Consider the following 16,093-nt stretch of genomic DNA (forward strand, 5'->3'; position numbering starts at 1 on the left):
CACTACCAAACTTTGTCCAAAACTTACAAGAATAAAGAAAGTTTTGGCAGCAGTTGGCTCCCAGGGATTGTTTTTTTTTTTTTTGTTTTTTTTTTATTGCGGTTTTATATGTTTATTTCATTATGCAAGTGAATGGATTAATTCAAGAATTCTTCCTCCTTCTCCTTCCTCCATTGTGAGAGGCTTTATACCATTAACCGATGCTTTCTGTCCAGCTGTTTGGTTACAATGGCCAGATGTGAAGTAGTTAAAGAGGAACTTCACACCCTCCCTTCCTCCTTTGTTTTTTTCCCAGTTCTAACCTTTTTTGGCTGGGTTATCCTTAATAAACATACTCGCCCACCCAGAGTACCTAGCAATGTTCTGTTACAATCTGCCAGTCCTATGCTGCACAACAGACCTTGTGCCAGTTTTCCTCCTCCTTTCCCGGGCCCTTTTAGTTTGTCAGCTGAGACAAGGAGCAGGGCACTCCTCACCCTCTTGTCTTGAATTTATAACTTTACAGATTCCCTTTAATTTGTAAAGTGCTGCACAGACTGTTGGCACTATACAAATCCTGTAATAACAGTCTGCATTTCATTGGGCTCTACTCAAAATATAACCAAGCCTCCTCCATGTTTCATAGTAGGTACGGTGTTATTTTCTTTGAAATCTTTTTTTTTTTTTGTAGATGACCATAGAGCTGAGGTGACATGCTAAAAAAGCTCATTTTTTTTCTCATCTGTCCAAAGAACATTCTACTAGAAGCATTGTGGCTTGTTGAAAGGCATTTAGCAAATTCCCATCTGGGTTTGTTTTTTTTCTTTCAACAGTGGGGTCTTCCTGGGTTTCTTTCCTTTGAGCCCACTGTCACTCAAAAAGCAGCATCTGGGGTGATCAGACACGGATGTTTCCTGACCTTGGAGTTCAGCTTGGCTTTCTTTGAAAGTTTTAATTTTTTTGTTTTTTTAGCTCTTTGTCCACCATTTGCACTGTCCTGCTGTTCAATCTAGTGTTCATTTTCCTCTTGTGACCACATCCCGGGTGGTTTGGTACACTCCCAGGGACCTTTAAACTTCTTAATATTTGCAGCTGTAGTCACAGGAACATCAGGCTGCTTGGAGGATGTCTTATAGCCTTTATCTTTTGGCATGCTAGTCTTAAATGTTCTTTCTGATCTCCTTAGACAACTCTCTCCTTCGCTGTCTTTGGTCAATGTTAAGGGCAATGATACCAAATAGCACAGTGACTATTTTTCTCCCTTTAGGCTGGGGTCACGAAAAAAAAAAGGTTCATCACTTTTCCAGGTGAATGATGCATTGTTTTAGTGAGCTAGTTTACCAACAAATGTCTCTATAGTTCCCAGAACAGCTTGCTTAGTAGTTCCTTTTGTCCAAGAGAAAACTCGAATAAACTACCTAGCTAAAGAGTATTTTTTCTAGTGAAAAGTAGAATTCCACTTTTATATGGTAGATAGTAAATTACTAACAGTTACTAGTTAGTGATAGTTTAAAATATTTACAGAAAAACTGTGGGGTTGATTTACTAAAACTGGAAAGTACAAAATCTGGTGCAGCTGTGCATAAAAACTAAACAGTTGCGGTAGGTATCAGTAATTGGTATCGGCGAGTACTAAAAAAAAAAAAAAAAAAAGTATCGGTACTTGTACTCGTAAAAAATAATAATAAAAAAAATGGAATTGGTGCATCCCTTATTATTATTTTTTTAAGCATTCATCATGTGCAATTTCTTGATTTGCAAACTTTGTTAGTAACCTTGGCAGCATCCACTTTAATTTTTTTGTAATTATATACACTTTGCAAATGTTTTTGGCGCAGTGTGTGGCCTTGTACAGCTGCAGTAAAAAGATATCTCAAATTAGGCTCTGACACTACTGTGACCCGAAAGTTGTGTGACTTTGCAACAGTGCGACTTTGACTTGAGTACTACTTTGGTATGACTTGATGCGACTGAACTAAGGAGGGGCTACACCGAAGGAAATGCCTGTGTAATCTTCCTGTAACGTCTGATCCAAATGACATCAATATAGATGAGGATCTGACTTGGAGGTGACTTCCATTAAAGTCTATGGGTACAAGTCAGATAGATGTCACCTTGAAGGAGTACAGAACCCTTTTCTAAAGTCAGAGCGACTTCAGTAGTTCTAATTAAGACAGCTCTCATTGACTAAGATGGGAATTCACAGGTCATGCGACTTGGGGTCTCACAAGTTGCGGCAGTGTGAGCCAAGCCTTAATGCTTGCCTTGCATGTATCTTTCAGTCTGAATTTGTGGCTTTAATCTGAAGAGCATTTAGCCCAGATTCACACTGAGCTACGGGCATGAAGACTCGTGTAATTTCACTACAGCGCATCAGTCCCGATTTCGGCCGGGATTTCAGAGAAAACCACAGCCCAAAATAGCAAAAAAAAAGTAGTATAGAAATTACTTTTTAAAATCGGTGTGGCATCGCAAATGCAGTGTCGCACCGATTAGGATGGTGCTATCGCTGCCGATTTGACATGTCAAATCATACCAATGTGAACCACGGCTTAAACGGATTTTGAAACGTTTCTGCTGAGATGAAAAAAAGGCTTGTGAATACACAGAACTGAATGTAAAACATTTTTATTCTGTACAACCTAATAAAAGCAGAAGTGACGCATACATCCCTAATTGGGTTAGTTATGGGAGATTTGTTGGAGCTGCTTCCATGTTATTAGATGGTTTAGATTTGTTTCATGTCTTTTAGGCCCCATTCAGATTTGTGAATGGGGCCATTAGCAGTTACATGTGAGAGACCAGGCAGAGCTTCTTGGCCATTAGCTGTGGGTGGCAGCCCCATTGAATGCAATTGATCATGAAGCGATTTCCTGTAAACGATCAGCCAGACTGTGACCAGGAACCATCGCTTGGTCTCCCTCATAATGTCCTCATTTGCAATTGTGAATAGGGCTTTAAGCTCATTTTACGCTCTATTAAAAACTATATTTGCGTCAGTTGTGGTTTGCAGTTTGACAGTGTGGTATAAAGGTGACTATGGGGAGCCAAAGTTTTTGGTTTAGCTTTGTACCAAGTGACTATTTTGTGTCAAAATTAATGTATAGTTTAGCCCTGGTTCACAGAGATCGCATGTCAAATTGGCGTCAATGGCACCCTCCTAATCAGTGCAACGCTGCATCGATTTCAAAAAGTCGTTTCTGTACTACTATTTGCAATTTCAGGCTGCGATTTACATAGACATCTGTGCAGAAATCTGCACAGATGTTTCTGAAATCACGGCCAAATGCGGGACTGACATGTGGGAGTGAAATCGTGCCAGTTCAGCTGAACGCACACGTCTTCATTCCCGCAGCTAAGTGTGACCCTGGGCTAAATTCTGTTTTATAGACCACGGGTAGGTGGTGCTCTGGGATTCTCTTTGTATCAAATACCTTTTGATACCTACACTGAATTCCACTTGGTGCAGCTTCCTGTCAGGGGTGGTAACAATTCTGCACGGCTCCTGAATTCAGAGCAGTGTTGCCACCCTTGTTGCACTACAGGGGGCTAAAAAAAATTGTTGCAGGGGGTGTGGCTTTTAGCATCTGGCCATGCCTAATCCTGCCCACTGCTTTCTAGATTGACAGCACTGCTTCTGTTGCTGATAATGCCACTACAGGCTGCAGTGTCTGGAAGGGGGGAGTATGGGAAACACAAATGACTCGGCTTAGTCAGGAAAGGTTAAGAGGGTTTTTGTTTTACATTGTAAGGCTTGTGTGTCCTATAGTAACTGAATTTGAAATGGTTTAGACCAGGGGTGTCCAAACTTTTTTCAAAGAGGGCCAGATTTGATGAAGTGAACATGCTCGAGGGCCGACCATTTTGTCTGACATTCTTTAAACCATTAAAATTCGGTCTAAGTGTGTTCATTGGAGCTCTAATACACGGCCCAACAAAAATTCTCTTGCCTTTTTGCTGTGTGTGGTGAACAGATGAGCTCTGTGTGTTATTTGGATATACTGGATTTAATCGGCTTATACCACACACCTTATCTTTAAAAAGGAAGTCTCCGAAAAAAATAAAAATAAAAATCTTTCATTTTAAATAAAGACATGTGAAGCAAAATAAGGGTCAGTGCCCATCTGCAGCCCCCAGCGTATTGCCATGAATTCAGCCTCCACCTTATTGCCATGAATTCAGCCCCCAGCGTATTGCCATGAATGCAGCCCCCACCGTATTGCCATGAATGCAGCCCCCACCGTATTGCCATGAATGCAGCCCCCACCGTATTGCCATGAATGCAGCCCCCACCGTATTGCCATGAATGCAGCCCCCACCGTATTGCCATGAATGCAGCCCCCAGTGTATTGCCATGAATGCAGCCCACACCGTATTGCCATGAATACAGCCCCCAGCGTATTGCCATGAATGCATCCCCATATTGCCATGAATGCAGCCCCCATATTGCCATAAATGCAGCCCCCATATTGCCATGAATGCAGCCCCCATATTGCCATGAATGCAGCCCCCATATTGCCATGAATGCAGGCCACATATTGCCATGAATGCAGCCCCCATATTGCCATGAATGCAGCCCCCATATTGCCATGAATGCAGCCCCCATATTGCCATGAATGCAGGCCACACATTGCCATGAATGCAGACTCACCATTGCCATCGGTGCAGCCTGATTCACGTTCTGCAGCCTTGGAGGAGACAGGGAGGGGGAGCGGGATGAGCGCCGACAGACATACAGGAGAAACTCCTGTTTCTATCGACGGCCTCTTTAATTGAAAGTCCCGCCTCCTGTGATGGACAAAACGGTTGTCCAATGGCAGCGCAGGACGGGACTTCCTTTTACACAGGACGCCGTCCTGTATCCACGGCACTCGTCCCGCCCCCTCCATGGCAGCCAGCATATCTATCTTTTGTGGCCCCCGGCGAACGGGGATTCGTTGGGGGCCACAAAAGATATATATGTGAACATGACCAGACGGGCCGCCCGAAACCGGAACGCGGGCCGCGATTGGCCCGCGGGCCGGACTTTGGACATGCCTGGTTTAGACTGTCATATAGGATCCCTTTCGTGTGCTTTGAGGGCTTGTTTACAAAAGCTGTGTTGCTCAACCTTACCTATCACAGACCCAATGCAAGAATAATTTGCCTTGTGACCTATGGCTTCAGTTCACACCAATGCAGCTCTGAAAGAAGCAGTACATTGGATCTTTGCTCAGTACGTTCCAACACGCTGTAATGCATCCCAACATGCTGCAGTGCATAAGAATTACATGCAATGGTTGGATAAAAAAAGCAACTACTGTATTGAATTTTTAACAACACGTTGTTGCTCATGGCAGTGTTCAGTCTCAAAGTACCCCATGGTGTGCATGTTATGCATTTGCTGTGTGGTATGAAGGTACTCAAAAGCCCCATACACATGATCAGATTTTCTGCTGATTTTTTTTCCTTCAGATTTACCAAAACCATATAATATGAGGTCAAACCATAGGAGTTTCAATGTGTATGCAATCAGGCAGGCCCTTGCACTACATGGATTTGTTAACTCTGAAGGAAAAAATCAGCAGAAAATCTGATAGTGTGTATGGGGCTTTTGAGTACCTTCATACCACACAGCAAATGTTACTATGTGTATAACATGCACACCATGGTGTACTTTGAGAATGAACACTGCCATGAGCAACCACTCAGGAGCAAATTTTTAATTGGAATGATAGTCCACAGGGAGGCATTGGGTGTTCTCTTTAGGAAATCTGGATTTCTCTGTAAATATTGTCATGAATATACCTTACATTAAATGTTTGTAAAACAAAGATTTGGGAGGTTTTGTCACCAGTCATGAAGGGTTATTTCAAAATATTACACTGTTATAACCATGATAGCCTACCTAGAAATTATTTTTGTTGCAGCTCTAGCTTCACTTACGGTTTCTTTAGAAGTTAGCTTGCTTATTTATAACAGTTTATGATTAAGTAGTATTGTTAGACAGGTACCTGCACCCCCCTCCCCCCTGAAAGGTGCCAACTGTGACACCGGAGGGGGGGGGGGAGAGTTCCGATGAGAGGAAGTTCCACTTTAGGGTGGAACCCCGCTTTAAAATAGACATTCCCCAGGAAATAATTTGCTAAAATTCTTACCGTAACACTTGCAGTTTGCAGTTTACAGTTTGAATAGTTTTGGCTCCTGCTATCTCAGTGCTGCTTCCCTGAATTTCTGGGGGTGCCAAATGGTGCCGGGGGGGCGACGAGGAGAAATGAGCGGAAGTTCCACTTTTTGGTGGAACTCCACTTGCTAACAGACAGTGCTTTATGAAGTCTTGAGAGGGAAGAGCAGGGGCATGCCTTGCCATCTTAGACTAAGGGTAGCTCCATAGGACAATGCAAGAGAAAGGAGCTACACTGAAACAGGAAACCTGGGGCAGTGGTCATTGCACCAGCTTAAACGTGAAACATAAGTATCGAATAATAAACCATATACCCAGTAAGTGATTAAATCAGCTGCTGAAAGTGCTTAAAAACTGAGGGTTTAAAGTGGTTGGTTGTAAAGTCTAAAAAATTTTAACCCTAATGCATTCCTTGCATTAAGGTAAAACATGTTTAGGTGTCAGCATCGCCCCCTCAGCCTCCCTTTACTTACCTGAGACCTTATTCGATCCAGCACCGTGCATGTCGGCAGACCTTTGCTCCCCTCACTTACGGGTCTCTCTGGCATTGCTGGGGCACTGAGAGCCATTGGCTCCCAGTGCTGACGTTCAAAGTCAATGACAAGGGAGCGAGACCAGGTCCCTCTGTGTCAATGGACACAGCAGAGGCACTCGGGTGTGAGCACGCATGTGTGCCCCCATGGAAAGCGACTTCCCTTGGGGGCACTGGCCAGAGGAGGGGCCAGGATCACCAACGGGGGACCCAAAAAGAGGTGGTTCCCTGCTGCTCTGTGCGATTCCATTGCACAAAGTAGGTAAGTATAGACATGTTTGTTTAAAAAAAAACATTTAAACATGTAGTGCAAGGACCTGCTTGATTGCATACAAATTGAAAGCGTTCGGCCTGACCTCATATTAAATGGTTTTGGTAAGTCTAAAGAAAATTTGTATAATGTATGGCCAGCCTTACATGGTAATCCTTAGAACCAGAGTGCATATCTGCCCAAAATTTCACAAATACAGAGACTGATACTTTTAACTTGATACCCATAAACTTTAGGAATTGATTTTGTAGTGTATCCAGGTGTGGAAGATGAAAGCCAAGATGAGAATTACAGCCACACCAAGCACATCGTGTTCTGCTCGTCAGCGTAAATTCAGAATTGTCTCTCTTGTTTGTACACCTTTTCAGGAGGTGCCAGGAGATCATTTGAGATGCTTATCTGTGGGTATCCTTTTAAGTATGCAGACGTTTATTTTCAGGCTTGGAGTAAATAATAGATTTCATGGAGCACCAGTAAATGTATACTTGTGGCAGTGTTTTTCTTTTATCATCTTCATCACAGTTCCTTATTACCGTACATGCAAACATCCTTGTGTCCGGCATTCAGAGAACTATTCCAAGTGTAAAATAATGGCCAAGAGTGACAGTGTAATTGCAGCACCTTGGAGAATGCTTCAGCTTTTTCTTTTTTTCTTTTTCAATTTCAGTATCTTGTGCCAAACTGAAGAGAAAGAAGAATTGGTTTGGAACAACGGTGTATACGGAGTTGGCTGTTGATGGGGAAACAAAGAAGACTGCAAAAGCAAGCAGCTCTAGCAATCCAAAATGGGAAGAACAGTTAACTGTGTACGTCCTTAAAGAACTCTTCAGATAATGATTTCCAGTAAATGTATGGATTTTGGAATAAATTTATTCTAGCAATATATTTAAGCCTCCTTATGCATCTATCGGGGACAACTGGCTGTTCCCAAAAAGTGGTGAGAACCAATTAAATGCTCACAGGAAGTCATTTTGCCAGCTAGAATTGGTGATTATAAGTTCCGTTTCTAAATAGTGTGTCATCTACATAAAGTTCACATGGGTGCTGCAGTTTCCTCCACCAGATACCTGTAAGTTTATTAGCTTCCACCCTAGAGTCTGTATGTTGTATTGTAAAAGGTAAATGTGATTGTAAGCGCCTCTGGAACAGGGGTGACTGTTTCTCTGTGCTTTGGGAAGCAATGTGTAGTAGATTGGTGTCATGGGAAATATCAGAAAGCAATGAGACTTCAAGTCCAACTTTGAATTTTTAAAACAATATTAACCCCCGGCCATTTACCAAAATAAAAAAGTAGATCATATTGCACTAATTATGTTGAATACAATACATTCCTCTGCTGTATTGTTTTTCACACAATGCCTTTAAAGAGGAAGTAAAACCCAAGGGGTTTCACTTCCTCTTTTGCCCCCGCAAGGCCTGCAAATGAAAAGCATAATGGGCTATTATGCATCACATACTAGCCCATTATTTGACACTTGCCTGCACACGAAGCCCGTGCTGTCCCCTGAGAAGGCCTTGTCCATCTTCGCCCCTTTTCCTTCCGGGGACACGGACTCCGGCTCTGTGACTGGCCAGAGTCGGGTGACGTCACTCCCACACATGCGTGTGTGAGCCGTCAGTCACGGCACACGCTGGGGGAAGAAATGGCACGGTGGTCCATTTCTTCATAGCGCATTGACGACATTGACACACTACAAGTGAAATATCTCCTAAACGGCGCACGTTTTGGAGATATTTCCACTACCTATAGGTAAGCCTTATTCTAGGCTTACCTATAGGTAAAAATCAACAAAAAGGGTTTACAACCACTTCAGTCGTGTTTCTTATCACTTTAAATATTTTATTTGGCCCAAATATTTGGACATTTAGTGCACCGCTGGTTTTAAGCACTGTATGTTGTGCATGTAGCTTCCGCTACATACAGTACACAGCACTGAGTTACGGCTGTGAGACAAACTTCCTGTCTCACAACGGGGAAAGTCTGAGTGGCGCTCAGCCATTCATAGGCAGCTTTGTATTGTTTGAATGAATACAAACGCTTCCTCTGACTCAGTCTCAGACTCTGAGTCAGAGGGGCGGATTGATGGCATCACACTCTCCAATTCAGCCAATCAGAGGGAGCCTTGTGTTCAGTCACAGAATTCACTGACTCTGGTTTGCTACGGGTGTGAGATGGGGAGTCTCTCACAGCCAGAACCCAGTACTATATGTATCTGAAGCTACATGCAGTTTATATAGCGCTGGGAGACACTGCAGCACTTTGTAAAGGAAATGGTTTGTTTGGATCTGCTTGATCCAAACAAACTATTTTAAAGTGACAAAAAAAATTGGAAATCCGCTTTAACCTTGGAAGATTAATAGAGGTATAGCACTGGATCCCTGAATAATTAGGATTCTCTGCCCTATTAAACTTGAACTCAACATGGAGAAATTTGCTTACCTGAGCCTGCTCTCCATCCAGCGCTGTCGCCAAGGCGCTCTCTCCTCACTTGACATTGAGGCAGCAGTAGGAGCCACTGGCTCTTGTTGCTGTCAGTCAAATCCTGTAAGGTGGAAATGTGGGGCGGGGGGGGTGTTGGATGAACCATGCTATATTTAAGCTATTGGAATCTTATTATCATACATGCACCTAATAGAGGACTGGTGATAATGATGACTTCAACAATCTGGCAAAGGGCATAATATAGGGACATGTTGGGTAACTAATTGGGGTTTGTAATGCTAAAATGGTTTAGAATCCCTGAGCTAGCTCATTTATGAAGGTCTCCAGATTTTCTTGCTTGCACATCCTAAAGAGATCTTGATTGTTCTGTGTGGGCGACAACTGACAAAAGAACAATGTGCTGTAAATTTGGAGTTTGAAAATGATTTTATAATTTAAGGAATAACCATGATCTGCGCTAAAGCAATCCCTAAGCATAATTTATTAATAGTATGTTTTGGTGTTTCATACAAAATGCTCTAGTAGCCTGCAATCCTGCGGTACTCTAAAAAGCAAATTGCAGCCAAAGCTTGAATGGTTGGTTCATCACCTTCATCACCACCCCAGGTACACTTTTCTGAAATATTTTCTCTCTTGTATTTAGGAACGTAACCCCGCAAACTACACTTGAATTCAAGGTTTGGAGCCACCATACGTTGAAAGCTGATGCATTGCTTGGCAAAACGATCGTGGACTTAAAACAAGCCTTGGAAACGCACAATAGAAAATGTAAGTTAATTTTGCCTGGGGTACATGGAGTAGAACAAACGTCTACCAGAGTACGAAGAGTTAAAACAATTTGGGATGCAGGGGTATGAAGCCAGATATGGCCAAGGTATATGCTGAGAAACACAATACTAAAATGCAGAGAAATTGCATGCTTCATGCCTAGCATCTCGAGGCAATGTGTAATGCTGTGGCAACTAAGGAACTACAGTATTAAGCGTTTTCTGTAAGCTGCTGGGTTCTTGTAGTCCCAGATATGGCCTCTTAAGGAAAGTAGAGAGCTCAGTGCCAGTTCTGAAGATGGATATATTGGTGTTAATATATGCAACCAGAGAAAAATGACTGCGCCATGCATAGCAGTGTTAATTTTGGAGAAGAAAATATTTTCTGCATTTTTTCAGTGATGAAAACGGATCAAAAATAAAATGAGAATTGAGTCAATTGATGAAAACTATGATGAAATTCAATTCCAATTTTCAGTTAGTTGACTAAAATCTCCAGTACATTTTAGTCTACTAAAATTGAATGGGTTTAGTTAAATTTTTATGCATTTTTTAAACATTTCTCTAGCATTTCTAAACTCATTATATACAACTGGAGTTTAAAATCGAATAACATTATGTTATTATTTATGGTATTAAGGATTGAACATGCACTACAAACAGACAGATTTAGCCATTGTGATATATAACTTCTTTATAAATAAAACCAAGTTTCATAAAGAGAAGTGCAACTTTAACCGCTTGACCTTATGCAAGGCGGCGCTACGTTACTTTAACTGACAGTTGCGCCTTTTTTCCCACAAATAGAGCTTTCTTTTTGTGGTATTTGATCACCTCCTGGGTTATTTTTATTTATTTATTTTTTTAAACAAAAAAAGACCGACAGTTTTGAAAGAAAAATGAACTGTTTTACTTTCTGTAAATTTCTTCATAAATTTAGGCCAATATACATATGCATATACATATAAATATGCTACATATTTTTGGTAAAAAAAATCCCAATAAGCATACATTGATTGGTTAGTGCGAAAGTTATAGTGTCTACAACCTATGGGATATGTACTGGAATTTTTTTTTAAATGCTAAACTAATAATGGTGGCGATCAGTGACTTATAGCAGGACTGCAATATTATGGCAGAGATTCTGACACTAACTGACACTTTGTGGAACTAGTGACAATAATACAGTGGTCGGTGCTAAAAATATATGCACTGTCGCTGTACTAATGACACTGACTGGGAAGGGGATACATGTTTGCCTAACCAGTGTTTTGTGTTTACTGAATCTATTAAAGGAAGTGATGGATTTTATTCCCTGCTCTGCAGGGACACAAGATCTATCACTTCACCTTGTCTGCCTTGTTTACATAGGCAAAGCTCCATTCTTTATCTCTGTATGATGATCAGCGGGTGCCAACGGACATCTATTGGCTGGCACCTGCTGATCAGCTTGTGCTTTGTCAAACCACAGGCCCACCGCGCCCCCTACCCAGAAGTGCCACATTACGTAGTAGGCAGAGCCACTCTGCCGCCATATAACGAAGTAATGTGGTCAGCAGGGGGTTAAAATAAATAAAACTGTAAAACTGTTAAAAGTTAAAAACTGTAACCTCTATTGGCTGTAATTTCGGGCTGCAAGTGATGGAGATGTAAATGGGAGTGAGGGAATGCATAGGGCAGAGAAATGGACCGTCTGGGGAGGCTGTTATTTTACACAGTGCTATCTTGCTGGGAGGGAAATGCTCACCACGTCACATCCAGACAAATCAATTGGAGGAGTTCCTCTACTGAGGTTTGCAGTGCATCGTTCTGGAACTCCCAGACCGCAGGGAGACAGAGGGAGATTCTCAGCACCTCTCAGCCAATGCAGCTTGCTGACAGAGTCAGGGGGCTGGGGCTTTAACAGACAGATGGAGCTCTGAGAAAAGAGGAAGTTCAAGTGAGGTTTTAGTAGACTAAAATATGACTAAATTGCATTTTAGTCAAAAGGCTGTGGCTACAACTGAAAAGATGCATAGGCATCTTTATAAAATGTACTTTAGCAGTGGATAGTGTAGTGCCATCTGCTTATTTCCTACCTAGCTTTTTCAGAAAAATACTTTAACACAAATAGAGCAACATGAACACATCTGCAATAAGCCGATGTTACAGAAGTTATTTAAACTGCACAATTATATCTCCATACAACTGATATGTTTTATTACTGCAACAGGATAGGTTAACGGATTGTTATAATTTTGCTATAACAATTCATATGAATGTATTAGAAGAGGAATGCCCATTGCAAGGGTATTTTCTTTCTTTTTTTTTTTTTGTGCCCAGAGTTGGTCTTTGAGTGTAAAGGGAGGGTCTGTCGAGATGCACACATTTTGTGCTTAAAGATGAATACCAGTTATTTATCAGTTAGAGAGCACTGCATTCATTGAGGAAATGCAAGGTGGTGTTTGGCATCTGTGCTGAGTTAACGACCTCCTGTGTTCAGTAAGCCGCAGGGCACCCATTCAGCATAGAACCCAGAAGCCTGAAGCATAACTGTAGTAGCAATTCCTACTACAGTGATTGCCTCCTTCTACAGATATCCCACAGGTATGGCACATACATACATACATACATACATACATACATACATACATACATACATAGATTGCATCCAAGCTGGACCAATGTAACTATAAACATTATCATAACTAAACTTCAACTTGAAGGCAAAACTCCAGCCAAAAGAAATTACTATCCAGTTAAAATGTGTAATAAAAAGCAGCTAGTAATGAATTACTCACCATTAAAGTGTTACTAAACGCACAACAGTCAAATCTGTCTGTATATGCAGAATAGCATGCTTGCTATACTCACTGTGGAGCTTAAAGAGGAGGGCCGGCTTAAAAAAAATTTTTTTTTTTAAGTCAGCAGCTGCAAACACTATCTGCTGACTTTTAAGGGGTCTCTCAGGACCAGGCCAGATAAGACAGTCAGAGTAGTCCTCCTGCTCAGTTTGGTCTCTCTTGCTGGAGAGAACATTTTCTTGTTGTGTTGAGCTGTTGAGGTCACCTGGGAATGACATCACACAAGTCCCTCACTACTCCTCCATGCCCAGTAACTAAAAAAGAAAATGGGATGTCGCATCTTGAATCACAGATGATCCACCTCCCATAACAGCATGAGGACACAGGCTGTAGTGGAAATCTCCTCCTACCTGAGCACTCGGGTGGACCCTGCAGTTTATCACGTGACCATGGCATACAGATCAGCTAAAAAGATACAGGTATGCTGGGGCAGAGAATTGCCTTAGTAGTGAGCCATAAAAGCAGAATTTATTGGTACATTAACATATAAAAAGAAGAAACATGGCTAACTAGGCTACTATTACACCAACTGTAAAATGTATGAAAATATGATGAATCTTTCTCCATTCAACGCATTTGTATTTTCACACATTTCACAGTTGGTGTAATAGTAGCCTAGTTGGCCATGTTGTCTCTTTATGTATTAATATACCAATAAATTCTGTTTTTACGCATTTCACTTCTCATATATTTTTGTAATTAAAGTGCCTTAAAAGTCACCCCAAAAAAAAGGGGAATTTCTGTCTGTTTGCATTCAGAGTAAAGAACATAAGAAATTCTTGAGTGTTTGCCAACTTCCATGCTGCAGCTATTCTTTTCTAAGCAATTATGCGGTCTATTATAAAAGGTTGGTGGTTTTTGGGCCATTTATCATAGAAACAGAAAGTAGGAGTAGAAACAAAGTAGGATCAGGGATCATGTGCTGTTTCAATACTGAAGATATAAATGTAAAGATATTGTCACAGAATGTAGATATTTTAGGGCAGGTCCATCATAAGTGCATGTGTATACCATCGTCACCGCAGTGGCTCCAATAATCGGGAAATAAAAATCTATTTTTTTTAAGTCGCGTGTATCTGTATTTTTTTTCTGAGTGCTACTGCCATGTGTGCATCTTCATCAGTAAATATGGAAGCGGAAATAAAAAAGATGCATCTCTGCTCTGTGGTGGGGTGGCAGCTGACACAAGTAAGTAATACACGAAACTTATAAATCTTAAAAAAAAGTGTGCAGTGCCAAAAGTAAATGAACAGCGATGAGAATACTGTGTTATAAATGGACAGCACATTGAAATAAAGTCCAAAAAATGCTAAAGTGGGGGAAAAAAATATATAGATTTTTATATATATTATTTTTTTTTCACTTTAGCGTTATGCTAAATGCTCCTAGGGGAACAGACACTGGTGCTGACGTCAGGCCACTGTCTGATATCGGGTCGGCAGTGGCATCCATTGTCATATGGTTTTATGATTCATTTTATTTTGGCTTTTAACTTACAATTACAATAAATACTACATTACGGAGACTTCATCTGGCTCCCGGTGAGCTTTATTTACTACAGCTACATCTGGATGGTGGGAGTTGCTGAACAGCCTTCCCCACAACAGATGTCAGATCTACACTGAGAGCGTGTTTGTTGCTGTAACGGCAGCCAGCTTTTCTGGCGAGTGTCCATTTCACAGGGGTGCGGTGGATGATTCTGGAGCACTGTACTGGATCACCTCTTCATTTTTCAAGTCACCACCAAATTTTTGTACTGAACTATTGTGTTTTCACATATATATATTACACACACCCATATACAGTGCTTTATTTCTCAGAAAATAGGTACAGGAACTCAACCACGACAACCCTACCTTCTAAATCGCATCAAATATTGGATGTGGTCGAACATTGGGAGAGCCTTAAAGGGACATTAAATACCAGGAGTTCACTACTTGCAGAGTTGGGGGGTGCTTTACGTGCATAGTGCCGAGTTCAGGGGTGTGCTGCATATGGAGTGCTGAGTTCAGCCGCCTTCCACAACTGCTCACCTCTGTATCCCGCATCCACATCTCACTTTCACCTCTCTTCAGCTTATTAAATGCTCCACCATCTTCCATGTGTCTTATTTTTGTTGCTGTGTTAAACTGAAGCACCCAGCCGGCTCTAGTATATCCCCGCATATTGTAGGTGGCATCTCCTCCCTCACTTGGAGATAATCCAGTGGGAGTGTCAGCATCCACAAAGGACCCTGTGCACTTGGATCACCCTTGAGCCCATCCTGCACTTTGCAGATCTGTTGGTGACAAGCTATCACTGGTCAACACAGAAGCCATACTTCTGTGTTTACAAGTGATAGTGGTGGGCAAGGAGTAGGAGACCAGAGGTAGTGGAACTGAGTTCCACCAAGTTCCAGCTGAAAAAAAGCCCTGTATGTGTGTATTATCTCTATCTCTATCGTCTCTATCATCTATCTCGATCATCTCTATCTTTATCATCTCTATCTTTATCATCTCTATCTTTATCATCTCTATCTTTATCATCTCTATCTTTATCATCTCTATCTCTATCATCTCTATCTCTATTATCTCTATCTATCTTCTCACAAAAGTGAGTACACCCCTCACGTTTTTGTAAATATTTTACTATATCTTTTCATGTGACAACACTGAAGAAATTATGCTTTGTTACAATGTAAAGTAGTGAGTGTACAGCTTGTATAACAGTGTAAATTTGCTGTCCTCTCAAAATAACTCAACACACAGCCATTAATGTCTAAACCGCTGGCAACAAAAGTGAGTACACTCCTAAGTGAAAATGTCAATACTTGGGCCCAATTAGCTATTTTCCCTCCCCAGTGTCATTTGACTTGTGTTACAAGGTCTCAGGTGTGTTACATTTGGTGTTATCGCTCTCACTCTCTCATACTGGTCACTGGAAGTTCAACGTGGCACCTCATAGCAAAGAACTCTCTGAGGATCTGAAAAAAATGAATTGTTGCTTTAAATAAAGATGGCTTGGGCTATAAGTAGATTGCCAAGACCTTGAAATTAAGCTGCAGCATGGTGACCAAGATCATACAGCGGTTTAACAGTTCCACTAAGAACAGGCTT

General features: G+C 41.4%; 1 protein-coding gene across 3 annotated transcripts in view; it reads left to right on the top strand.

Moving 5' to 3' along the window:
- The window catches only part of WWP1 (WW domain containing E3 ubiquitin protein ligase 1), a 263,487-nt gene that overhangs the window by 138,090 nt on the left and 109,304 nt on the right, over positions 1 to 16,093 (top strand). For all 3 annotated transcript variants that reach the window (XM_077492977.1, XM_077492978.1, XM_077492979.1), the window contains exons 3-4: positions 7,613 to 7,751; positions 10,032 to 10,156. In XM_077492977.1, coding sequence (XP_077349103.1) covers positions 7,613 to 7,751; positions 10,032 to 10,156 — 264 coding nt within the window. The remainder of the gene's footprint in view (positions 1 to 7,612; positions 7,752 to 10,031; positions 10,157 to 16,093) is intronic.

Source organism: Lithobates pipiens, unplaced genomic scaffold (genome assembly GCF_037356315.1).
Source record: "Lithobates pipiens isolate NorthernLeopardFrog02 unplaced genomic scaffold, aLitPip1_a1.2 Scaffold_19, whole genome shotgun sequence".
NCBI classification, from domain to species: domain Eukaryota; kingdom Metazoa; phylum Chordata; class Amphibia; order Anura; family Ranidae; genus Lithobates; species Lithobates pipiens.